Source organism: Trematomus bernacchii, unplaced genomic scaffold, assembly GCF_902827165.1.
Source record: "Trematomus bernacchii unplaced genomic scaffold, fTreBer1.1, whole genome shotgun sequence".
Lineage (NCBI taxonomy): Eukaryota > Metazoa > Chordata > Actinopteri > Perciformes > Nototheniidae > Trematomus > Trematomus bernacchii.
The window spans coordinates 7933138-7960634 of record NW_022987616.1 but is presented as its reverse complement, the minus strand read 5'-3'; the positions used below and the strand labels follow the sequence as shown (position 1 = coordinate 7960634).

The following is a 27497-nucleotide window of genomic DNA, read 5'->3' as shown; positions in this document are numbered from 1 at the left end:
AGGTAGAATGAGTTGCAGTCTGATTGTTCTCTGAGTTCTCGTCATCAGAGAAAAATGCAGGGCGTGTCAGAACCGGTCTAACAAGTCGTGACTGTTTTTATCTAACTCTTCGACGCATAACTAAAGTTAAACAGTCACATCTTATCTGGATAAGTGGTGCAAAGTGCAGAATACCGTGATAAGGGAGACGTGTGTGTAGTCTTTACTATTAAACACAATCGCTGGTAGATAGCCACAGAAGTCGTATCACAAGTTAAACTGAGCGGATCACAGCTCCACAGCTGAAGACTTCTCCACGCTGCTTTCAAACTGTGAGTAAATAACGTGTGCTTCACTTGTAGGCTGTCTGAAGGTGTACACAGGTCTCAGATGGACTTGGTATCACATTAAGAACGATATTCAGTAATAAGTCTGGCAAAAATAACTGGTTTAAATGATTTATTCAAGCTTGCAATGTTTTGAACAGACATCCCCAGTCAGCTCATTGTCATTTTGTAGTCCTCGCTTCGCGTCCGGATATCGGCATCGCAACCACAACCTCACTGGTACTGAATGTGCATGTAAACGACAGAAGAAGATTTCCGTGTGTGTGCAGTGTGTGTGTGTGTGTGTGTGTGTGTGTGTGTGTGTGTGTGTGTGTGTGTGTGTGTGTGTGTGTGTGTGTGTGTGTGTGAATACCGTCTTTAACGTACTGTCATTCCTTCCTTCATTTACTATCATACTATCATACATAAATAACTATTCTCTCTCACATACAAAAACAACATCTCTTAAACGCACCATCATACTCTCGTACACACACCACTATCGTCTTTCACAAACAACTATAATCTAATAGAACATTATAATAGTGTATGTGAAAGAGGATAGTAGTATGTGTGTAAACGGTAAACAATGTATGTAAGACAGAATAATAACCTATATAAGAGGGAATAGTATTTCATGTTAAAAACAATAGTCATATATGTAAAACAGAATAGCAGTGAATGAAAGGCAGAATAATAGCTTAAATAAGAGGTAATAATAGTTCATGTGAATGACTATAGGTATGTGTATAAAACAGAATGATAGGGTGTGTGCATAAGAATAGTTATGAGTGTGAGAGAGTATGATTGAAAAGGAAGTGAGTTTGATTGAAAAGGAAGTTGGACTAAATTCTCAGTTCCTGATTGGCACTACGTTTTTCGTTTGACGGACACCGCCCAAGAAAGGCAGTAGAATGCTACTAATTTTCGCTATGCAACCTGAAGAGTAAAAGGGTCAAGTCCGTCAGAAAGCAATGACTGTAAGTGTAAGCCTTACACTTACACTGTAAGGATTAGTAACATGTATTGTGTTTATGTGATGACATTTGGAGATGTTTATACTCAATGAGAAAATGCGTTAGCATTCGCGCTAGCGTTAACATACACGCTAGCGTTAGCCATACTAGCCTGTACACATGCTTATTGAACAGCTAGTGTAAATAACCCCATTTGTGTTCTGTGAGACTGAAGGGGATGTTGTATTGTTTTTGTTGCTTTCGTTGCAGTTTTATTTACGTCTTAAATGTAATTTAGGTTAACTTCCTTTTTCAGTTAGATGCTTTTATTTTGAAGGCGAGTTAACGCTGTTGACAGGAAGTTGTTGTTGCTATGGAAACAACATGACTGCGAAAAGAAATATCTTCTATAAAGACGGAGAAAGTAAAGAATAAAGTGTATGTTTAAATGTTAGCACCCCCCGAAGAGGCACAAGGTTGGTATTTACTATAATATAAAATTGTAGGTTGTGTCCTAATTCGTTTATAAGCTGTTTTGTAGCTTTGCTGTCTGTTTATAGTTAACTTTTGGTAGTATGCTAAAGTGATTCTAATACGGATTGAGCCTAAATGTATTTGTTATTTTTGTGTCTTTATAGCTCTTACGTTGACTCTGGAGTTTCAATAAATTCTAAATCATCAGTAAAGTCTACGACCATATTTCGGAGGGATATGCTACAGCTAGCATTAGCTATATTTACCTTGTTTACACTTAGCGGTCCTAAGTGTTAATCTGTGTATGTTACACTTGCATGTATGAGATCATTAAGTGCCTTGTATCTTCTTTTTGTATAGTTTCACTCCGTTTGAATGTCAGTGGACTGCAAATAATTAAATAAAGCAGCATGGCTGCGCATTCCCTGGCTCTCAAAAGAGTTTGGCTGGCTGTTTAATCTGTTCACACTGAGACAGTACAACACAGTACACCTATTGTGTAAAGCAGGTCACACAGTATGATCACAAATACATAAAATCTGTTAATAAAAGTTTTTATTAAGAATTATACAGGCTGCATATCATGTGTTCTCAGCCTTGGAGAAACTTGACATGTTTTGGTATGTGTCTGAACCTCTCTTTAGTGGTTTAATAAAACAGATATTTCAACGTGTGCCTACTTTGTTCATGTGCTGTTGAGGTTAATTTCAGTAGTTGCGTGCTATAATGTATTTACAAAGTGTGAAGAGGAGGCAACTTTAGAATAGGGAACCTGTTCAGGTCAATTAGAGTCAAACTACTAGCTTATTGGTTATGAACAAGACTTCACTTTAAAATAGGGAACATATTCTTCTGTGGAGGCGTGTCGCAGTGGGTTGTGTGTAGGTTCGGATCAGGGGGTCACAGGTTCAAACCCCACTGCAGTCAGCATGTCGTTGTGTCCCTGAGACACTTCATCCCAAAGTGCTCCTGTGGGGATTGCCCACAGTATTGAGTATGTAAGTTGCTTTGGGTAAAAGCGTCTAACAAGTAACATGTAATGTAATGTAATTCTTCGATAGAAATACCTAATTTTGAGTTATTTAGACTTAATTAACACTTATAGTTTCATGTCTTGTTACATAAGGATATATCATATTTGTTAAGTGTGGAGAATTACTATTCTTGTGGTACTACTGCCTTATTAGGCCCATATTGAGCATATTAAGACCAAACAACTTCCTTACTTGCAATAAATAAGCACCAATTAGAGGGTTATTGAGGAAAGACTCTCAGCTAATGGCCTATTACTCGTAGAATATGGTCATGTAGAATAAGGCATTAATAAGTGTTTTATAGTGACTAATAAAGAGCCAATATACTGCTAATATGCATGTTAATTAACAACTAGTTGATGGTGAATTGGTGCACCTTAATATAAAGTGTTAACAAAAGTTCTTATTGCAGCTCAAATGTAGCTAGCAGTGCTCTGAGCAGCTTCAGGCTTTGTTTTCAAGGCTGTAAACCAGTCAAGGAATGAATATTTAAACTGGCTTCCTGTTGGATCAACCTGACGTCCTTTTAAAGTATACTCTCTCACAACCAGTACAATGTCCTCTCACATAAACTGTCATAAGCTCTCAAAAACACAAGCATGTCTTTCACATACACACTACTATACCCTCATACAGAATACAAGTCTCTCTCTCACATACACTATCATTCTCTCTCACACACACACACTACTAGCCCCGCAGACAGACGACAACGCCGCGCGCACAGACACGAGCAGGCGCGCGCACACACTCACACGACGAGACCCGCAGACAGACGACAACGCCGCGCGCACAGACACTAGCAGGCGCGCGCACACACACACACACACACACACACACACACACACACACACACACACACACACACACACACACACACACACACACACACAGACACACACACAACAACACACACACACACACACACACACACACCACACACACACACACTACTATACCCTCATACATACTACAATTCCTCTCTCACATACACTATCATTCTCTCTCACACACACTACTATTCCCTCATACATATTACAATTCCTCTCTCACATACACTATCATTCTTTCTCACACACAAAGTTTTCTATCTTGCATACACTACTAGAGTATTATATTGTAGTATGATGTTGTCTGTAAGTGGGAATAATAATGTTTCTAAGAAAGTACAGTTTGGTATGTAAGTAAGTTTGATTTATGGCCCAGACAAAAGTGTGTGAAAGAGGGTATGATTGTGTGTGTAAAAGTGTTTAACTGTATAAAAGAGTTTAATGGTGTATGTGTGAGATTCTGATATTGTTTGTAAGACCAAGTATGAGTTGTGAGCTAGACGGTCTCTCATAGGTTTGTGTCGCTGTATCGACGCATAACTAAAGTTAAACAGTCACATCTTATCTGGATAAGTGGTGCAAAGTGCAGAATACCGATTTGATAAGGGAGACATGTGTGTAGTCTTTAATATTAAACACAATCGCTGGTAGATAGCCACAGAAGTCGTATCACAAGTTATCCTGGGCAGATCACAGCTCCACATCTGAAGACTTCTCCACCCTGCTTTCAAACTGTGAGTAAACAACGTGTGCTTCACTTGTAGGCTGTCTGAAGGTGTACACGTATGAAGGTAGATATGGTGCAAAATGCGAGAGCGTGTAAAACCTGATGTGAGCACTTGCAGAAAAGAAATCTGAGCTTGTGTGCATACATTTACACTTGTATAACATATCCACGTATCTGTGAACCACATTTGAAGTCACAGAAGAAAAGAAAAAAGTTGTGTAGCTTGTAGAAAAAAAATGAACTTAGTGATGAAATGTTCACTTGCAGAAAAAAATATATTTTTTAAATATATTTTCCATTACAACTGCAACTTGGTTATTACAACCTCTCAAATCAGTCATTACAACTTCACGAATCTGCTCTGTGGCAGTATACATCCACGAATCTGCGGCTTTGACTTTTGCTACACTTCTTGCGATGAATGTGTCGCAAAAGTAATTTTCACCTGTAGATGTGGGGGGAGGGAGGGGGGTTGGAGCGAAGGGGCGGAGCTATCAGAACGACGAGGCTCGGGTCAGTCACACAGTCACAGCCATAGTCAGGTCGAACCAGATGACTGCGGGGCTAACGGTCCGTGTCGCTACCAGTCCGCTGACATGGCGCGTCAATCAACGGTAAGTTTTGCCCATTACTTCTCCAGTATTACTTTGAATATTATTATTGTGATTGAGGATGAAATCCGCTATGAAGACCACCGTTTTATATCGTGCAGTTTAGCGGCAAAATAACGTCAGTTAGCCAGCTAACGCTAACTTTGATGAATTTATGCTAGCTAAACAAGTAGTTGTTGTAGTCTATACAGCAGTAATTAATATATTATAGCCTACTGCTTTGGCACTAACGGTTGATAACCGTTTATGAAAATAAAACCAATTGAACTGTACTGAAATAAAGACAAGTTTTATAATTGTCTTGGGCTCCTGCTATGTTTTTAAAGCCTTTGTAAATTATCCATGCTATTTAGAACGAAGACTTCAGAATCTTAAAATCCCTTGACGTTTGTATGCAATTGTGCTAAATTCAACACTGGAATCAAGCAAATATGCTTATACAGTAATAGTATTGACAATCTAAAAAAACTGAGCAACTCAACGGTTCACTTTTATATTTCTTATTGTCTAAAGCATTTATTATTTTCATTTTCCCCCTCTCATATTCAGTGTGGACGGATTGAGACAGCGTGGTGTCCAGAGAGCTGCAGGGACTTCAGGGAGAAACCTCCGTGTGATGGACGTCCTGTCTGTTGGTTTGGAGAGGACTGAGGGTCTTTCCTCTGCGAGGAGGACCAGGCCTGATGGAGGAGCCCATGCTGGGCATAGCTGATACCAACTGCACAGGCCTAGTCTGTCACTTTATTTGACTAAATGTGTTTACTTATACATGTAATAGGTTTACACCTTCTGTCCATATGTGCTTTTATTTAAAACATTTTTGATGAACTTTTGGTTCACATTTCAATAAATTGTATTTGTATTTGCACTCCTTTTGTCCATTATTCTTACTGAAAATGTTAGATTACACATTCACATCCGACTGAAGATTGGCCCCATTTATTTGTGACGTTGCAAACTCTGCGGTACAAGGTACATGTTGTGAAGCTCATAAAGTGAGGCAAATAGAAATAATCAGCTGATGGAGTGTAGATGTGGAAATAGGTGCATTCGATCAGCTGACTGTGTTTTCACAATAAAAGTAGTTTCTTAGTGAATGTCCTGTACTGGTCTTAACATCTCATAACATCAGCTTTTAATTTTCCTCTTGGATGTTCTTCTTGACCCTCAGAGAAGGAGAAAATGTTGAGTCGTGTCTTTCAGGCATGTCCTTTCCTAACAAAAATTACAGGAAACATAAAACATATTATTGCAGAACAAGTGTGTTATTTATGAAAGAGGTGTGTTTGTGTTTTTAGGGGCTGTAGATATAATTATTTTGTAATGGTAATGTTTTATTTTATTTCAACAGTGAGCTACAAAGACAATCAGATTATGAATGAACAGTATGAAATTCATCAACATTGACATTTTATTATCAAAATAATATTGAACTGTTATCAAAACTTACTGCAACTGTAGAAGCTTGCTCTGTTGTCTCACTGAAAGAATCACTTTTACCACGTTTTTACAGACAATATTGAGAGATAAATAGCAGTTCTCACTATGTGTTAAATAGCTTTGCCTTCAATACATTAAATTAGAAAGCTGACAAAGTCATATTGCTTGTTAACATCTAAATTTAACCTTTTGCATGGAAAATACCCTCAACTTCACTGCTGTGTAGGTGATCTAGTATTTAGTATTGTTTAATGGAATATATATCAGTGTATTAAAGTCAATACTTCATTTATTTAAACCAATATCTTTCTTGATTCTTTGTACAGTATGAAAAAAGAGTCTTTGTACCTGTGCTGAAGTTCACTGCTGTGAGGAGTCCAGTTCTGTCTCTCACTCTCTGGTCCAGCCTGTCTGCATCACCTGGACACTTTAAACAAACAGATATATATGTAAAGAACCATGTGTACAAACAATATAACTTATTCTCTTCTGTTGAACATGTTGGATTGTGTATTGCCCGAGTCAGGGTCCTTTTTATTTTACTGTAACTTTGGAAGTTGTGTTACCAATGCTTACTGTTTATTTGATACCAATTTGGTAATGCAATTAATAAAAACAACAAGATTTGGGTTCGTTCTTCAGATGACTGTGACGTTAACGTGTAAGCTCAATAATGAACTCCAGCTCAACCAACCATATTGTAATATCCAAGTAATCATCTTGAAATATGACATTAATAATTGTAATATACACACATCTTATTGTGAGGTTGATTTCACATACACTACTTCGACGTTAGCTTGTCTACATACTTCAGCATAGCGGATTTAAATTAACCTTAGCGATGCATACAGTTACTACCTACATAATAAAATATCTCTCTAAGTTACAAGGATGACCTTATTTTATCAACCTCAAACAGAAGCCGTTTGTTCTACAGTATTATCCCACTTAACGCTTAACACTTGTCTATTTCGTTTTAACCTTTATATATACAGTCTATGGTTTTAACTTGGAGGCTACGAATAGCATCGTTAGCACAGATGTAGCTACCACTTGCTTACACGTTAACCCAAGCCTTAACATTCATTACGTAGCTGATTAAAATCATAAACACATAAATAAGTACTCGAATTTCACTTACCGCAAAACCGCATTCAAGCACCGTCTGTTTTAACCGCAGAGCGAGTCACAATAGTCCGATATAAGCATGAAGACACGGACCGTTAGCCCCGCAGTCATCCGGTTCGACCTGACTATGGCTGTGACTGTGTGACTGACCCGACCTTGTCGTTCTGATAGCTCCGCCCCTTCGCTCCAACCCCCCTCCCTCCCCCCACATCTACAGGTGAAAATTACTTTTGCGACACATTCATCGCAAGAAGTGTAGCAAAAGTCAAAGCCGCAGATTCGTGGATTTATACTGCCACAGAGCAGATTCGTGAAGTTGTAATGACTGATTTGAGAGGTTGTAATAACCAAGTTGCAGTTGTAATGGAAAATATATTTAAAAAATATATATTGTTCTGCAAGTGAACATTTCATCACTAAGTTCAATTTTTTTCTACAAGCTACAACACTTTTTTTTTTTCTTCTTTGACTTCAAATGTGGTTCACAGATACGTGGATATTTTATACAAGTGTAAATGTATGCACACAAGCTCAGATTTCTTTTCTGCAAGTGCTCACATCAGGTTTTACACGTTCTCGCATTTTGCACCATATCTACCTTCATAATTCTAAACATCTGTCTGAAATATTGTGTAGGGTTTCTCTCTGAGTGAAAGCAGAATGGGTTTAGAAAGATCTCCATGTACTGTTGTCAGTGTCTGATTGTTCTCTGAGTTCTCGTCATCAGAGCAAAATGCAGGGCGTGTCAGAACCGGTCTAACAAGTCGTGACTGTTTATGTCTAACTCTTAATACTCTGAATAAGGGAAGGAGTGTGAAGGGCCCGTCTTCCAACACTGACCTGGTTTCACTGAATAGCCTTGAAAATGTCAAATGTTTTTTTTAAGTTTTAGATTATACATCTGGGACTAGATTGCCCGAATTCGAAAAACATATATAACAGTACATGTTTTGATATATATGTTGGGCTATACAAAAAATTAGCATGAAAAGTAAATGGGAGATTATATCAAACTTCAAAAATATTCTTCCCCTCGATTTGAACCTCATTGTAACTTAGTTATCAGGGAACTTGCTTTTCCTATTTTCAATGATATATCAAAAACACATTTCTTATCAGTTCACAAAAGACCTCGTTTTAATTAAAGTCCGTAACTGCTTTCATGTAATTAACGTACATATTTTAAGCCAAAAAATTATGTTTTTTCTAAACCTAACAAAGAAGTTTTGTTGAATGGTTACTGAGCGCAGTTCAGTTGTGTGGGATATCTTGTGGGGGGCTGGGCTGTACATTACCTGTGGATGTACATTGAAGTGACTGTTTGTGTGTGCTGTGATACACTGTGACACACTAACACATATTTAGGGGTCACACTGGGTTTCTGTGTGGTTCTGGGGCTGTGGGGAACATTCTGGGCTGATCAGGTCCTGTTGAGGCTCCAACAAGGTTCCTGAATATCTGAGAGGAGGGGCTGCCTGTGATGTAAAGCTTGTGGTAATGAATGAGCATGTTGTTGTGTGTGTGAAGGTGGGGGCTCTGCTATGGATCAGTGTGAGGACAGAGAGGAGGAAGCCCCCCCCCCCCCCCTCTAAAAGCTCTGGGGAACATGACATCTCCACCTGTCCATCACTCTTCTCCATGTCAGAGCTCAGCACTCATTATTCACTCAAAGCTCTGTGTGTTGTGTTCAAGCCCATAGCAAACACCACACTCTGCTGGACCTGGACCTGGACCTGGACCTGGACCTGGACCTGGACCTGGACCTGGACCTGGACCTGGACCTGTGTCCAGTAACCAGCTTACTGCCAGAGACCAGAACCAGGTGTGTGAGTCACTCTCTTATTTCTCTCATGGTACTTATTTGTATAGTGTAGGTCAACTTGGTTTGCAGAAGTAAGAAAAGGTATCCATTGTGGCACATGCTTCATACAATATAGACAACAGACACATCTTTAAAAAGTCCCTCTGGCTCCAGAACATCCACAAAGCTGTTTTTAAACCTCTTGGTTCTACACCTTTCAGGGTTCTTACACCTTTTCCAAAGTCAAATTCAAGCACTTTTCAAGCATTTTCAAGGTGCATTTTCAAGCTTTTCAAGCATCTTACAGCTGTTGTAAATTACATATTTATATACACATACTTATACTCAAATGATTATTTCCCTACCTCACATTAAAACAGATGTTCTTTATGCTATAAACAACCAAATGTGTGTTTCATAATAGCATTCTACATGAGGATGAACAATTTAAATTTTTAGAAAAGAAAACTAAGTTTAATATTTCAAAATGAGTGACCCATCTGTACGTAGACTGGGCATCCCATATAACCTGGCTGAGCCAATATAAAACAATCAGCCAAATAACTTTTCAATACATTATTGATTACTATTTTTGAGGTACTTTTAGGTTGGCAGTAAACACAAGTCAGAGGTAAATGGTGTACTTTTACTCCACTCCATGTATTTAATAGCTTTAGTTACTTTACAGATGTGGATGAATGATGTGAAATATAATCAAGTGTTTAATCAGACTTTAGTTCCACCTGGAGTAAATTCACAAGCTACCCTGCAGTATACAAAGTCATTCAAACTAGCTGCACCTTTACCAGCTTTGATAACACTTTAATGATCAATTATTATAAAACATATCATATACAATTATTAGGGATGCTCCGATCGCCAATTTTGGGGCCGATCGCCGGAATCAGCTTGTTCCAGAGGTAGATAAAATAGCTAAGTGTGTTAGGTCTAACTCTTAATGTGTGTTCTGCTCCGCTCACCGGTCCGTCACAGCGGGTGGAGCTGCAGGATTTCTGCTTCACACACACGTTGCATACCGCTATTTTATTGTCATTTTCGGACACTTAAAATACTGCCAGACTAGTGAAGCCATTTTGGCGAGCTTGTTTTGCCGCGCACAGAGAAAAGTGTCATGTATTTTACATGCAACGATAGCCTAATCTAAAATGCTCTACTACGGCGTACCTTTCGTGTGGTGTGTGGCTCGTCAGCGCAGACTCTCGCATCGTTATTGTTGCACACTTTGCAGGAGGCTACTCTTGGGCTTCGCTTGACCCTCGTCTTAGCCATGGCTTGTATTTGTCTTCTGCTAGCCAACGCTCGTTGAAACGGCAACCTCCTGGCATACTGTCATCTATCACTCTCATCAGAATGCCCAGGTCACACACGTAACAAAAAGACTTGCCGGTCACGCGCATTGCGCGGGAAGGCCGGGGCGGAGCTGTTTTATGTAAAAGCGAAGCAATTAAGTGCGCTCCGACTTCTTTATTTTCTTTTAATCTAAAAAGCGAAGTAAAGCATTTACAATTTCAAGCACTTTATCCCAAATTCAAGCACCATTCCCAAAATGCAAGCACTTTTCAAACCTTGAAAACACCTCGTACAATTTCAAGCATTTTCAAGGATTTCCAGCACCCGTACGCACCCTGACTTTTAGGAAGATTAACCTCCGGCCCGAAGGAAGAAGCTGAAGCTCAGGTTGCAGGGGGTGGGAGTCTTCATTGAACATGGAGTTAGACAGCCTCTGTAACTGTCTGATGAGCAGGGGCTCCAGGTTTAGCTGTGACTCACCAGTCAGTCTGGTAGACCACTTTATGATCTGACTGAGACAGTTTCTGCTCTTTTAAGTCAGGTTACCAAACCAAGACATTAAAGGAAAAGACAGAACTAGTGCTGACTGTCTTCAAGTTTAGGATTGACTTCCTGAATGTCGACATCTGAATTGAAGCCATTGTTACGCCCAGGTCTAAGGGAACCTAGGCGCAGCACAAAATGTGCACTCTCCCCACTCTTCCCATTCCCAAGAACATGGACACCGAGACAGAGAAAGCCGTTTGGTAATTTTAATTACCAAAGTTTTTACAAGGAGGCGCAACAACCCACAAAACAAACAAATCTTTGAACACATAAATCTTGCCTAACAAATAAGAAAAATAAACGTACAGGCTTCTTACCTACTCTGACGTAAAAACAGGAGAAAACGAGAATAAACCAAAAGAAAAGGGTTTCACACTCCTGGGCAAATTCAAGCGTGTCCACAAGGACAGGTTAAAGTAGTTTCTACTTCTGAGGTTTCAAAACAAGCAAGATTACTGGTGTACGGTATAAGTACACCCACAGCACAACAGGACAGATATATAAATACACAACAGTGTTGGGAGTAGGAGAAGTCGAGTCAGAGAGGGCAGAGGAACTGCACGGCTGCAGCTTAAATGCTCCCGTCTCCTCAGGTGGACCAATCAGCCTGTCGAGGGCAGCCAATCAGCTACCGGGCACCACCTGCTTACTCACACGCAGCCACACAGACACAGGAGGAAGAAGAAATATCTGCACACAAATGACATAACGACCCAGGGTCGTAACACCATTCAAAGTCACATGGCAGCTGTTTTTTGGATCCCGAAGGCCTGTTATGGTTTTCAAAAGTACAAAGTAAGAACATATAGTTCTGTAAGATAAATATTTTCTTTCTTGGTATCTTTGCTCTGCAGGTAGAAAAGATGGAGACACCTAAAGTCCTATTAAAAACTTTAAAACATTTGAAGGAAGAGGAATTTGAAGAATTCAAGTGGCACCTGAAGGAGAAGGTCCTAGAACTCCCAGGAATCCCAACGAGTGAACTAGAGAAAGCAAACCGGATGGAAACAGTGGATCTGATGCATACGTACTACGGCAGACACGACATTAATGTGACCATAGAAGTTTTGAAGAAGATCCCGAGGAATGATCTATTAGAGGCATTATCAGAATCTTCATCAGAATCCTCATCAGAATCCTCATCAGACCCTAAAGGTAGGTCTTTAAAAAAGAGTGTACCAAAATATAGCTATATATATAAATATAATTTTTTTTATTTTTCACAGCCATGCATCATGTTTTTAGACTCCTGATATACCCCTCAGAGAACCATCACCTCCACATGGTGTTGGGGCTGAGGTACCCCTGAAAGCAGAGAGGTCAGGGTCACTAGTTTCTGGCAGGGTCAACCTGTTGGTTCCAGGTGAGGGGTAGTAGAACCTTTATAGATCAGCATTTTAGGAATCCAATTACCTTCCAAAATATATCGCCTTTCGTCTCTTCCTAACCACAATTCCTTAACCTTTGTGAAACATATTGGGGTTAATGATAGGACTTAGGGAAAGAGACTGCTGTTCTTTGAGAATCCGACCGCACTGACACTATCAAACGTCATTATGATGCGCCAGCCGATCTTATTAAGAAGGAGAATTCTACCACTGAACCACCAATGCTATATCAACGAGTTTCTCCTGCTGGGACATTGGAGATATGTAATACAAGTGGGTGATGCTAAAAGCCAGTATTGGGGAGGGGATGGATCAGAGGAATGACCAGAAAGTCATCAGTGGGCTCTGAAATGGCAGTGAGTCCTTGAGTGCTACGTTTTCCCAGGAAACGGCCAATTCTGTTAGGAATGAGGTTTGTCCTGCCGAACTGTCAGATATCTCAGGAGGGGGAGTCCTGTATAAACCCTGGCTGTTTTCCACAGTGTAGGTTAGCTGCTGACTCAGTCTCAGGATGTTGAATGGGACTGATGCACACTGAGTTCAGGAGGCAGAGCTGAGGGCTTGGAGAACAGCTGCTCAGGTGGTCAGAAGGGGCCACAGGGACACACTGTGGAGGTTTGTCCTGACATAGGATTGGACAGTTGTGATTTAAATTCCTGTTCAATGTTGTATGGAGGCAGACAGTGTCATTTTCCATGTTTTAAAGGGGACTGTAGGGTAAGCTCTAAACATCAGAGGAGCACATTGCTGAATCTCACTGGGATTGCTCACTGCAGATTCTGTCCTAGTCATTACTAACGGCCCAGCCCCCTACAGGTGGAAGGAGGTATCATTTGCCGTCCAACATGACTTGGTGAGGAAGGGACGGGTTATTGCTGTGACCCCCCAGGGTGTCTTGTAGATGGTAGGCTACTGCAGGAGTATACTGCGACACAGTAAGAGCCATCCACTTCCTGTATAACTGGAGAGAGAGCTGTGTCCACACCCTCAGTGGGTGTTGGGATCTGCTGGTATCATGCCTCATCTCCCAGCAGCAGGAATAAGAGTCAGTCAGGTTTAGGGCCATGGTTCTCTGTGGGAAAACTGATGGTTCTCTGTGGGGTGGAACTTATACTGGACAATGTACAGATATTTATGCAACACGATCCAGTGACTTGATATAAGGAAAATAACCTGCTATTTTGTCAGAAATGGGTCCAATTAGAAGGAAATATTTTGATGTGTCTTTCGTGTAAATGTCTTTCTTATTCATTCAGATATTCTCACTAAGTGCCAAGGTGAACTCAAATCAAACCTGAAGAAAACATATGAAAATATCAAATTTATGGAAAAATCTGAATCCCTACATAAAATCTACACGGAGATCTACATCACCAGGGGAGACACCACAGAGGTCAACAAGGAACATGAGATCAGACAGATCGAACAAGCATCCAGGAAACCAGACAGACCAGAAACACCCATCAGACAAGAAGACCTCTTTAAAGCCTCACCTGAAAGAGGTAAACCAATCAGAGCAGTGCTGACAAAGGGTGTGGCTGGCATTGGGAAAACAGTCTTAACACAGAAGTTCACTCTGGACTGGGCTGAAGGCAAAGCCAACCAGGACATCCAGTTCATATTTCCATTCACCTTCAGAGAGCTGAATGTGGTGAGAGAGAACAAGTACAGCTTGGTGGAACTTGTTCATCACTTCTTCTCTGAAACCAGAGAGGCAGGAATCTGCATGTTTGATCAGTTCCCGGTTGTGTTCATCTTTGACGGTCTGGATGAGTGTCGACTTCCTCTGGACTTCCACAACACTGACATCCTGACTGATGTCTCAGAGTCCACCTCAGTGGATCGGCTGCTGACAAACCTCATCAGGGGGAAGCTGCTTCCCTCTGCTTGCCTCTGGATAACCACACGACCTGCAGCAGCCAATCAGATCACTGAGTGTGTGGACATGGTGACAGAGGTCCGAGGGTTCACTGACCCACAGAAGGAGGAGTACTTCAGGAAGAGATTCACAGATCAGGAGCAGGCCGGCACCATCATCTCCCACATCAAGACCTCACGAAGCCTCCACATCATGTGCCACATCCCAGTCTTCTGCTGGATCTCTGCTTCAGTTCTGGAGGACATGTTGAAAACTGAGGGAGGAGAGCTGCCCAAGACCCTGACTGAGATGTACATCCACTTCCTGGTGGTTCAGTCCAAAGTGAACGTCAAGTATGATGGAGGAGCTGAGACAGATCCACACAGGAGTCCAGAGAGCAGGATGAAGATGATGGAGGCTCTGGGAAAACTGGCTTTTGAGCAGCTGCAGAAAGGCAACCTGATCTTCTATGAGTCCGACCTGAGAGAGTGTGGCATCGATATCAGAGCAGCCTCAGTGTACTCAGGAGTGTTCACACATGTCTTTAGAGAGGAGAGAGGAACGTACAAGAACACAGTGTTCTGCTTCGTCCATCTGAGCGTTCAGGAGTTTCTGGCTGCTCTTCATGTCCATCTGACCTTCATCAACTCTGGAGTCAATCTGCTGTCAGAAGAACCAACAAACTCCTGGTGGCCTAAAGTCTTTATATCCAAACCTAAACTAACAGATCTCTACCAGAGTGCTGTGGACCAGGCCTTACAGAGTCCAAACGGACACCTGGACTTGTTCCTCCGCTTCCTCCTGGGTCTTTCACTGCAGACCAATCAGAAACTCCTACGAGCCCTGGTGACGCAGACAGGAAGTAGCTCAGAGATCAACCAGAAAACAGTGAAATACATCAAGGAAAAGATAGGAAAGAACCCGTCTCCGGAGAAAAGCATCAACCTGTTCCACTGTCTGAATGAACTGAATGATCGTTCTCTAGTGGAGGAGATCCAACAGTCCCTGAGATCAGGAAGTCTCTCCACAGATAATCTGTCTCCTGCTCAGTGGTCAGCTCTGGTCTTCATCTTACTGTCATCAGAAGATGATCTGGAAGAGTTTGACCTGCAGAAATACTCAGCTTCAGAGGAGGCTCTTCTGAGGCTGCTGCCAGTGGTCAAAGCCTCCAGGAAAGCTCTGTAAGTGGAGATCAAACTACATTAACTAGGAACAGGTTGAGACATGAGAATAAAACTCTTTGTGTTCACTGCTGACCTTTCCCCAGGCTGAGTGGCTGTAACCTGTCAGAGAGAAGCTGTGAAGCTCTGTCCTCAGTCCTCAGCTCCCAGTCCTCTAGTCTGAGAGATCTGGACCTGAGTAACAACGACCTGAAGGATTCAGGAGTGAAGCTGGTATCTGCTGGACTGGAGAGTCCACACTGTGAACTGGAGACTCTCAGGTCAGAGTTCAGCTGATATGTTAACAGTCAGTGGTTTTGTTCAGCCATTTCTATCGACTCATTTCCAGTTTTATCAAATTAGAATAATAATACATTTAGATTCTCCTTCGTTTTTTTTAAATTTTTCTTCTTCAAAACAATAAACCACAAAACCATTATAACAATCTTATTATATTTTAAGACAGATGGCGTCACTTATCTTCATCTCAATGTATCTGACTGATTGACCAACCCAAACATGCACAGACAAATAGATGGTATCATTTGACAAAAGAACTAGAAAAGATTGTATGTTGAAACCTTGCGCTCAATCACATTTAATATTAAAGGAATGTTGTCATATTTATTCATTTCTTTCAAGGTTAACTGGCTGTAACCTGTCAGAGAGAAGCTGTGAAGCTCTGTCCTCAGTCCTCAGCTCCCAGTCCTCTAGTCTGAGAGATCTGGACCTGAGTAACAACGACCTGAAGGATTCAGGAGTGAAGCTGGTATCTGCTGGACTAGAGAGTCCACACTGTGAACTGGAGACTCTCAGGTCAGAGTTCAGCTGATATGTTAACAGTCAGTGGTTTTGTTCAGCCATTTCTATCGACTCATTTCCAGTTTTATCAAATTAGAATAATAATACATTTTGATTCTCCTTCGGTTTTTTGTTTATTTTTCTTCTTCAAAACAATAAACCACAAAACCATGATAACAATCTGATTATATTTGAAGACAGATGGCGTCACTTATCTACATCTCAATGTATCTGACTGATTGACAAACACAAACATGCACAGACAAATAGATGGTATAATTTGACAAAGGAACTAGAAAAGATTGTATGTTGAAACCTTGCGCCAGAGATGGAGTACTCGAGTCCTGGACTCGGACTCGAGTCGGACTCCAGTGTCGATTTTCGGGACTCGTGACTCGACTCGGACTCGCGCACTGATTGACGTGACTCGGACTTGGACTCGTGAATTCTCGCGCACGATGACTTGGACTCGGACTCGGACTCGTGAATTCTGGCGTACACTTGGACTCGGACTCGTGAATTTCCCCCCCACGATGACTCGGACTCGACTTGTACATTGACGCTCCGACTTAGACTCGGACTCGAGCAAGTTTTCTCTGGAGTCTGATGTCCTCTATCCCTGCGTGTGCACCTGCAAGGCGAGTTCACGTACTGGGCCCCGCTATTCCAGTCTAGAGATGTCCAGAGACACAGCCCGCATCGTGCTGTATGCTTTCACACATTCTGCTTCCACATTGGAAAAGAGCAGCGCAAAATGCTCGTTATGTGGAAAAAATATTGAAGAGAAGACTCCGTAACACATTACTCTAAGGATCGAGTTCAGACATATAGGCTGTCTTGAACACTATCATCAGAGTAACGTGATTCAGCCGATAACACGAAAGCACATGGCTACTTAACATACAGAATGAGGTCATTTTGCATGCTAAGTAGCCATGTGCTTTCTGGGGCTTAATCTTCATCAGTAAACCAATTTAACCGGAAAGGTTCCTTCAAAATAAGAGTCCCGATCTTATTACTATCAAAATAAAAGTGCAAAACGAAAACTTTACCATAGGAAAATATTGGCATACAAATATAATCACTTCTCTAAAAGGTAACTCATTTTAAATATAGTTAGACATATTATAGGTCATTTACAATAATAATAGTAATAATAATAATATTAATATTAGTAATACGCTTTCTATTTGTATAGTACTATTACAAGAATTGTAGCCAAACTGGCTTCACAGCAGTTCAATAGACAGATTAGTATAACATGACAGGATAAAAGCAATGTAGAGGAGCAGCTACATTTCAACACATATATCCACAAAGATTAATACATGAAGACTTGTGACCCGGACTTGACCCGGACACTCGTTGGGTGACTCGGACTTGGACTCGGACTCGAACACAGGTAATGATGACTTGGACTCGGACTCGACTCGGACACTCCTTGGGTGACTCGGACTTGGACTCGAACTCGAACACAGGTAATGATGACTCGGACTCGGACTCGACTCGGACACTCCTTGGGTGACTCGGACTTGGACTCGGACTCGAACACAGGCAATGATGTCTCGGACTCGGACTCGACTCGGACACTCCTTGGGTGACTTGGACTTGGACTCGGACTCGACTACGACTCTCCCTTGGTGACTCAGACTTGGACTCGGACTCATGTTGTCATATTTATTCATTTCTTTCAAGGTTAACTGGCTGTAACCTGTCAGAGAGAAGCTGTGAAGCTCTGTCCTCAGTCCTCAGCTCCCAGTTCTCTAGTCTGAGAGATCTGGACCTGAGTAACAACGACCTGAAGGATTCAGGAGTGAAGCTGCTGTCTGATGGACTGGAGAGCCCACACTGTGAACTGAAGACTCTCAGGTCAGAGTTCAGCTGATATGTTAACAGTCAGTGGTTTTGTTCAGCCATTTCTATCGACTAATTTCCAGTTTTATCAAATTAGAATAATAATACATTTCGATTCTCCTTCGGTTTGTTGTTTATTTTTCTTCTTCAAAACAATAAACCACAAAACCATGATAACAATCTGATTATATTTGAAGACAGATGGCATCACTTATCTTCATCTCAATGTATCTGACTGATTGACCAACCCAAACATGCACAGACAAATAGATGGTATCATTTGACAAAGGAACTAGAAAAGATTGTATGTTGAAACCTTGCGCTCAATCACATTTAATATTAAAGGAATTTTGTCATGTATTAATTTCTTTCAAGGTTAACTGGCTGCAACCTGTCAGAGAGAAGCTGTGAAGCTCTGTCCTCAGTCCTCAGCTCCCAGTCCTCTAGTCTGAGAGATCTGGACCTGAGTAACAATGACCTGCAGGATTCAGGAGTGAAGCTGGTATCTGCTGGACTGGAGAGTCCACACTGTGAACTGAAGACTCTCAGGTCAGAGTTCAGCTGATATGTTAACAGTCAGTGGTTTTGTTCAGCCATTTCTATCGACTAATTTCCAGTTTTATCAAATTAGAATAATAATACATTTCGATTCTCCTTCGGTTTTTTGTTTATTTTTCTTCTTCAAAACAATAAACCACAAAACCATGATAACAATCTGATTATATTTGAAGACAGATGGCGTCACTTATCTACATCTCAATGTATCTGACTGATTGACAAACACAAACATGCACAGACAAACAGATGGTATCATTTGACAAAGGAACTAGAAAAGATTGTATGTTGAAACCTTATGCTCAATCACATTTAATATTAAAGGAATGTTGTCATATTTATTCATTTCTTTCAAGGTTAACTGGCTGTAACCTGTCGGAGAGAAGCTGTGAAGCTCTGTCCTCAGTCCTCAGCTCCCAGTCCTCTAGTCTGAGAGATCTGGACCTGAGTAACAACGACCTGAAGGATTCAGGAGTGAAGCTGGTATCTGCTGGACTGGAGAGTCCACACTGTGAACTGAAGACTCTCAGGTCAGAGTTCAGCTGATATGTTAACAGTCAGTGGTTTTGTTCAGCCATTTCTATCGACTCATTTCCAGTTTTATCAAATTAGAATAATAATACATTTCGATTCTCCTTCGGTTTGTTGTTTATTTTTCTTCTTCAAAACAATAAACCACAAAACCATGATAACAATCTTATTATATTTTAAGACGGATGGCGTCACTTATCTACATCTCAATGTATCTGACTGATTGACCAACCCAAACATGCACAGACAAATAGATGGTATCATTTGACAAAAGAACTAGAAAAGATTGTATGTTGAAACCTTGCGCTCAATCACATTTAATATTAAAGGAATGTTGTCATGTATTAATTTCTTTCAAGGTTAACTGGCTGTAACCTGTCGGAGAGAAGCTGTGATGCTCTGTCCTCAGTCCTCAGCTCCCAGTCCTCTAGTCTGAGAGATCTGGACCTGAGTAACAACGACCTGAAGGATTCAGGAGTGAAGCTGCTGTGTGCTGGACTGAAGAGTCCACACTGTGAACTGAAGACTCTCAGGTCAGAGTTCAGCTTTTTATTTTCAAGCAGTTCAATTATTTTCATCCAGCTTTTTGTTCATGTTGATGAAGATGGTCCACCTCTGTATGATTTTCCTGCTGAGGTGACTTTTAAGAACACTGAGTTTACTGTATTCCCTGATTCCAGTCTGTCCGGCTGTCTGGTCACAGAGGAAGGCTGTGTTTCTCTGGCTTCAGCTCTGAGCTCCAACCCCTCCCATCTGAGAGAGCTGGACCTGAGCTACAATCATCCAGGAGACTCAGGAGAGAAGCTGCTGTCTGCTGGACGGGAGGATCCACTCTGGAGACTGGAGACACTCAGGTATGGACAGACTGACTTCCTCCTATTTTTCTAATTTCATCTCTGTCATCTCTGGTCTTCCATCATGAAGGACGTCTCATTTCCCTTGATTATGTTCACTGCAGTGAGTTAACCTTCAAGTCTTATTACATGGAAACAGCCATTCAGTCCAAACATCAGAACCACTGGTTTCCTGGCTCTAGGGAGGATAATGATTGTCAGTTTATGGATTTGGTTCTGACTGAGATATCTCATCAACTGCTAAATATGTTGAGATGAGATTCTGTTTGACATTTTAGACTCCCAGAGGGACGATCCGGACTCTTTAATATGCGTTCATTTGATGTAGGTTATTTTTGTGCTTATTAATTGTTTCACTTAGTTGTTTGTTTGTCTGTTTTTTGTTTCGTTAAACTTGGGGAGGTTGGTTCGGTTTTGTTTGTTTTCGGCAGCCAGTGTCTCTGCCAGTCGGCATCTCGGCGATCTATCCCAGCTGACTCGGACGCAAAGCATCAAAATCTGCGAATCTGTAAAAATGGATGAGTTTGACTACATTATATTCGCCACGTTGTCAGTCATGAAGTGCTTTAATGAGCGACCCGGTAAACTGAGGGCTCAAGCTAGCCGAGGAAGTGGCAAAGAAGGGATGTCCTTTAGTTTTGTTGAATCAGCTTCATATGTGCACGTTGTCTTGGTCAGGAGGAATGCATGTGCTTCTTTGGTGTTTAGCAGGAAAGCACATACAACAAGGATTGCTACTGTTTGGACCACAGTTTTGGTTTTCTGCAAATTATGAGCTTTGAGCTTTGTTCTTAACACAGACCTGGAAGTGAAAGTAGTCTGTGTCACAACAAGCAGAAGGATCCGCAGAGAGACGGAAACACTCATTTCCTCTTTCTCTCCGTTATATAATAATCCTAAACAAAACGCAATGCCACCAAAAAAGATTCCTCCGCATGCTGAGGAGGTTGACGACATTAAACGATCGTTAGACATGTTGACGGAGGAGGTATCTGTTGTAAGACAGCAACAGATAACATTATGAGCCTGGTGGAGGAAGTTAAAGCCCTGAGGCTACAAAACTCAGAAAAGGAAAAAAGGATATTCTTGCTGGAAAATCGGGTGGATGAGCTGGAGCAATACACCCGAATCCACAACATCATAATCACTGGACTGGAGACGAAACCCTGCTCATACGCCCAGGCGGCGATGAGGATGACCGGAGGGGACACAAGTGAGGAGGATGCTACATCTGTGGAGCTACAGGTGACGGCCTTCCTCAACTCCAAGGGAATAGAGATTGACAGCGACAACATCGAGGCCTGTCACCCGCTACCACACAGAAATAAAACAGATAAACCGGCAATAATAATAAGGTTTGCCAACAGAAAACATAAAACTGAACTTCTGAAACAGGGAAGACGGCTTAAGGGCTCGGATGTATATATGAATGAACACCTCACTAAAAGAAATGCTGAGATCGCCAGAAAGGCCCGATTCCTGAGAAAACAGCGAAAAATACATCAACATGGACTGCAAAGTGCAACATCTCCATCAAGCTTCACGGATCCCCAGAACAAAGTGTTCATCATCAGGGACCTGGAGGAACTGGAAACATATCAATGAAACAAATCAGACCAGGTCACGGAAATAAAACACTACCATGACCATTCCAGATAATAAACACATCTCTCTATCAAGACTATAAACGTTTGCATATACAGAGCATAACACACAGGACATGGAAAATGACATTGATCCGGAAAACAACTTACTGAACAATATCAACAACAGCTGCAACTATTTCACAGAAGAGCAATTCAATATAACGTGTCAATCAGAAGAGAACATATCAATGATCCACTTCAATAGCAGAAGCCTAGATGCCAACTTCCTCAACATTAAAGAATATCTAAGTCAGTTTAAGAACCCATTCAACATCATAGCAATATCAGAGACCTGGATCAGTGCTGAGAAAGGTGTGGACTTTGAGATGGATGGCTATGAACTGAATTATACAAACAGAAGGAATAAGAGTGGAGGGGGTGTGGCAATCTATGTGGATAAAGGAATGAACTAGAAGGTGGTGGAGAGCATAACAACAGCAGTTGATGATTTGTTTGAATGTGTTACAGTAGACATGTGTATGGAAAGGTCTAAACATGTTATTGTGAGCTGTATATACAGAGCTCCTGGAACCTGTATTGACACATTTACAGATAGGATAGAAACATGTTTACTAAATCATTACAAAACATGATGTTTATCTTAGGGGTTAGGGTTAAAGACTTAAGAAGACTTCATCAATGCATTGTACAGTATGGGTTTGTATCCTAAAATCACCAGACCTAGTACAATCACTTCTCTGCTACATGAATAGACAACATATTCACAAACATTATGGAGAACAATACAGCAGGGACTACTATATAGTGACATCAGTGATCATTCACCTGTTCTTATTGTCTATCACTGCAGTTCTAAGAAACCGAAAGTCTCCAGCCATTTCAAATACAAAAGATTGAGAACTGAAGAAAACATAAATGCATTAAAGAATACTTTAATCACAATTGGAGGGTAGTATATGAGAGAGACGATATGGACAAGGCCTATGAGGAATTTCTAAACATTTTGAAATCACTTTGTGACAAAAAGTGTCCTGTGAAACAATGCAGAGAGACACAAACAAAGTCACAGTGCATGGATCACTGATGGCCTAAACAATGCAGAGAGAGACACAAACAAAGTCACCGTGCATGGATCACTGATGGCCTAAACAATGCAGAGAGAGACAAACAAAGTCACAGTGCATGGATAACTGATGGCCTAAACAATGCAGAGAGACACAAACAAAGTCACAGTGCATGGATCACTGATGGCCTAAACAATGCAGAGAGACACAAACAAAGTCACGGTGCATGGATCACTGATGGCCTAAACAATGCAGAGAGACACAAACAAAGTCACAGTGCATGGATCACTGATGGCATACACAATGCAGAGAGAGACACAAACAAAGTCACAGTGCATGGATCACTGATGGCCTAAACAATGCAGAGAGAGACACAAACAAAGTCACAGTGCATGGATCACTGATGGCCTAAACAATGCAGAGAGAGACAAACAAAGTCACAGTGCATGGATCACTGATGGCCTAAACAATGCAGAGAGAGACACAAACAAAGTCACAGTGCATGGATCACTGATGGCCTAAACAATGCAGAGAGAGACAAACAAAGTCACAGTGCATGGATCACTGATGGCCTAAACAATGCAGAGAGACACAAACAAAGTCACCGTGCATGGATCACTGATGGCCTAAAACAATGCCTGCAAAAAGAAAAATACACTTTATAGACAACTCATATAATATAGAAGTTCAGAAGCAGAAAATAAATATAAAAGATATAAGAATAAATGAACCAATATTATGAGAATATGTAAGAAAGAATACTATAATAAAATACTAGAGAGTACTCAGAATGAAAGGTTTATGGAAGGTATTAAATAGTATCGTTAGAGATGGAGCAAAGAGTACAGGTTACCCTGAGTTTCTTGTTGACAAAGATAATGTTATCAATAACACAGAAGATGTGGTTCATGGTTTGAACCAACTCTTTGTAAATGTGGGGCCAGATCTGCAGAAAGAATGAAAAGCGTAGAAACAACTAAAGGGGAAGATACAGAGCTCTGGAATGAAAACAATAGCTCTTTGTTCCTCAGAGCAGTCGAAGAAAGAGAAATCATAGACACTGTACGGAAATGTAAAAGCAAGTCCTCGAGCGATTGGAATCATATTGATATGATGATAGTCAGAAACATTATTGAAGACATTGCAGAACCATGAACACATCGTTGTAACTTGTCTTTTCAATCTGGTACATTCCCTAATGAAATGAAAATAGCCAAAGTTATACCATGATATCAAACTGGGGATAAACACCGTGACACACATCACATGTTTCTTTGCTCTCCCACTTTCATCCTTGAAAAGGGTTTTACAAAAAGACTTGACAGTTTCATGGATCAGAAGACATGAACGTAACTTGTGGAGTACCTCAGTGGTCTGTGTTGGGTCCACAGCTGTTCATCATATACATCAACGATATTTGCAGAGTATCAAATATATTGACATGTATTGTATTTGCAGATGATACTAATATGTTTTGTTCTGGTGACAGTTTGAAACAACTGGCTGAGACTATCGCACTATTGGGGAAAGCAAGACACACTCTGGAGTACACATCATGATATACTCTGTGTGATACACTCATATCACATCATGATATACTCTGTGATACACTCATATCACATCATGATATACTCTGTGCGATACACTCATATCACATCATGATATACTCTGTGTGATACACTCATATCACATCATGATATACTCTGTGTGATACACTCATATCACATCATGATATACTGTGTGATACACTCATATCACATCATGATATACTCTGTGTGATACACTCATATCACATCATGATATACTCTGTGTGATACACTCATATCTCCATGTCTGAGTTACTGTGTGGAGATCTGGGGAAACACAAAACCAACCTGCAGCCGTTATGCACATTATAAAAAAGGGCTATAAGAGTAATCAATAATGTTGGATATCTTGAACACACTCATTCATTATTCTTGAAGTCACACACACTGAAGTTTACTGATCTGGTTACATTTCAAACTGCATCATGTACAGAGCAAGAGATCATCTACTTCCTAGGACACTACAGACGTTGTTCATAGACAGAGAGGGGGGGTATCATCTGAGAGGAGATCTACATCTGAAACAACTCAAGGTCAGAAGAACTCTGAGAAGAGCAGAACAATCTGTGGGGGGGGGTTTCATGGAGCGGCTTGGAGCAGGAGTTCAAACAAAGCACACATATCATTCACTTTGAAGGATGCACAGAAACACTTCTTTGGGAAAGTATGAGAATGAAGAAAGGAGATTGAAGAGGAGAAATGATTGTAAATGTATAAATGTAAATATGTAAGTAGGAATAACTTTCAGAGATGATTGAAAGGATAATCATTGATCAGCAGGAAGTGAGGGGGATCAATAAGCATCTGCTCCCTCCTGCTCCCTTCGGACACATAGGATTTATTATTATTATGATGAACATTGATAAATACTTTATTCTAACAATACGCTGTTCTGTTTCTCACATGTGTTTCTTCCTCCAGGCTGGACCATGGTGGAGAGCAGAGGTTCAGAGCAGGTCTGAGGAAGTGTAAGTGTGGATCAGTCAGCTTCTCTCTAGAGCAGGGGTAGAGAGAGAGAGAGAGAGAGAGAGAGAGAGCGAGAGAGCGCGCGAGAGAGAGAGAGAGAGAGAGAGAGAGAGAGAGAGAGAGAGAGAGAGAGAGAGAGAGAGAGAGAGAGAGAGAGAGAGAGAGAGAGAGAGAGAGAGAGAGAGAGAGAGAGAGAGAGAGAGAGAGAGAGAGCCTTTATCTATTTAATAGATGAAGTCAGAAATCATTCCAGTGTGTAGAGGTCAGCAACAAAAACAAGTAACAGTTGAAAGAGTGATCAGTAAAATCAGCATGAATAGAAAGAAAGAATGAATAACATCAGATCAGAATAAACCAGTTTGAATGATTTGTTATTGGTTGTGATCATCTAAAGAGGTTTGGATTATTGGAAAGTTTTACAGCTCTCTTTCATCTGAGTGTTGAGAGCTGTTTTCATCAATTCATCTGGGGCTCAGAGTGCTCCAGATTGATGCATGCCCCCGGACCCCCTAGAGGAGGTGAGGACCCCCCTAGAGGAGGTGAGGACCCCCTAGAGGAGGTGAGGACCCCCCTAGAGAAGGTGAGGACCACCCTAGAGGAGGTGAGGTCCCACCTAGAGGAGGTGAGGACCCCCCTAGAGGAGGTGAGGACCCCTAGAGGAGGTGAGGACCCCTAGAGGAGGTGAGGTCCCCCCTAGAGGAGGTGAGGACCCCCCTAGAGGAGGTGAGGACCCCCCCCCAAATAAAGCAGGTTAAAATAATGAGATAGCATCCATGTTCTTTGAGTAAACACTGAAGGGGTCCCACAGACCCAAACAGACACAAAAGGTTAAAGGTCAGCATGTCATAATGTTAAAATGTGCTAAATATATACACTGCAAAAAAACAACAAAAAGAGGAGTAAAAGTAGCTCACGACTTGTTTTATTTTTTGAAAGTAGCCCTCACCCTAAAAAAGGTTGGAGACCCCTGCTCTAGAGACACAGAGGATGGAGGTGCTATTTATTCATTAGAACATGACCTCTTGAAGCTTTATAGAAAGATCACTGACAGAGAGGAAAGCCTTCAGGTGAGTCTGGTGATAAACTGCTGTCTGTGTCTCTCCTCAGATTCCTGTGGACTCACCCTGGACTCAAACACAGTGGGCTGGCTCCTCAAACTGTCTGAGGACAACAGGAAGGTGACACGTGTGGAGGAGAGGCAGCCATATCCTGATCATCCAGAGAGGTTTGATGACAGGGCTCAGCTGATGTGCAGAGAAGCTCTGACTGGTCGCTGTTACTGGGAGGTCGAGTGGAGAGGAGGGGTTATTATAGCAGTGACTTACAGAGGAATCAGGAGGAGAGGAGGGAGAGAGGAATGTGCGTTTGGAAGGAATGATCAGTCCTGGAGACTGTACTGCTCTGATGGAGGTTACTTTGTCAGGCACAATAACAGAGGAACACCCATCCCCTCCCCCTCCCCCTCCTCCTCCTCCCCCTCCCCCTCCTCCTCCTCCTCCCCCTCCTCCTCCACCTCCTCCTCTGGTAGAGTAGCAGTGTATCTGGATCATGCTGCTGGCTTTCTCTCCTTCTACAGCGTCTCCTCCTCCTCACTGATCCTCCTCCACACCTTCAGAGCCACATTCACTGAACCTCTCTACGCTGGGTTTGGGTTTGGGCCTGACTCCTCAATGTCTCTGTGTCCTCTGTGTCCTCTGTAGGAGGAGTCCACTTCCTGTCCTGGGGTCACATGGTGTTTTAAATGGAGGCTTCTCATTGGTTACCGTGTGTCTCACTGATTGTGTCTGTAATAAAGTTTTCTTGAAGCAACGTATTAAAGCTGATCCTGAAGACTGTAGTGATCGATACGTTCAATAAAGATTTAGAACAAGCAGCGTCTATGAAGTCAATCTGTTCCTCCTCCTCTCCTCCTCCTCCTCCTCCTCCTCCTCCTCCTCCTCCTCTCCTCCTGCTCCTCCTCCTCCTCATCCTCTCCTCCTGCTCCTCCTCCTCCTCCTCCTCTCCTCCTCCTCCTCCTGCTCCTCCTCCTCCTCCTCCTCCTCCTCCTCCTCTCCTCCTGCTCCTGCTCCTCCTCCTCCGCCTCTCCTCCTCCTCCTCCGCCTCTCCT

The 27497-nt window shown here is 41.7% G+C and overlaps 1 protein-coding gene across 4 annotated transcripts; it reads left to right on the top strand.

Moving 5' to 3' along the window:
* The first annotated feature begins 206 nt into the window (after nt 1-206).
* On the top strand, nt 207-27261 carry LOC117484022 (NACHT, LRR and PYD domains-containing protein 12-like). 4 transcript variants are annotated; one of them, XM_034132428.1, is made up of 11 exons: nt 207-311; nt 9201-9330; nt 12021-12321; nt 13811-15593; nt 15680-15853; nt 18603-18776; nt 19139-19312; nt 19673-19846; nt 19994-20167; nt 25346-25392; nt 26498-27261. In XM_034132428.1, the coding sequence occupies exons 3-11, from the start codon at nt 12030-12032 to the stop codon at nt 27088-27090; spliced, it is 3585 nt and encodes a 1194-aa protein (XP_033988319.1). In that variant the 5' UTR covers nt 207-311; nt 9201-9330; nt 12021-12029; the 3' UTR covers nt 27091-27261. The 4 variants fall into 4 exon arrangements, with proteins under 4 accessions (XP_033988319.1, XP_033988318.1, XP_033988320.1 ...); XM_034132427.1 differs by lacking the exons at nt 207-311; nt 9201-9330 and adding exons at nt 11723-11825; nt 11941-11944; XM_034132429.1 differs by lacking the exons at nt 207-311; nt 9201-9330; nt 18603-18776 and adding exons at nt 11723-11825; nt 11941-11944.
* Nucleotides 27262-27497: the final 236 nt, after the last annotated feature.

Coding starts and splice junctions, on each gene's coding strand:
- LOC117484022 (XM_034132427.1), top strand. Junction 12,322..13,810: donor ATCCTCATCAGACCCTAAAG/GTAGGTCTTTAA, acceptor TTATTCATTCAG/ATATTCTCACTAAGTGCCAA. Junction 19,847..19,993: donor TGTGAACTGAAGACTCTCAG/GTCAGAGTTCAG, acceptor CCCTGATTCCAG/TCTGTCCGGCTGTCTGGTCA.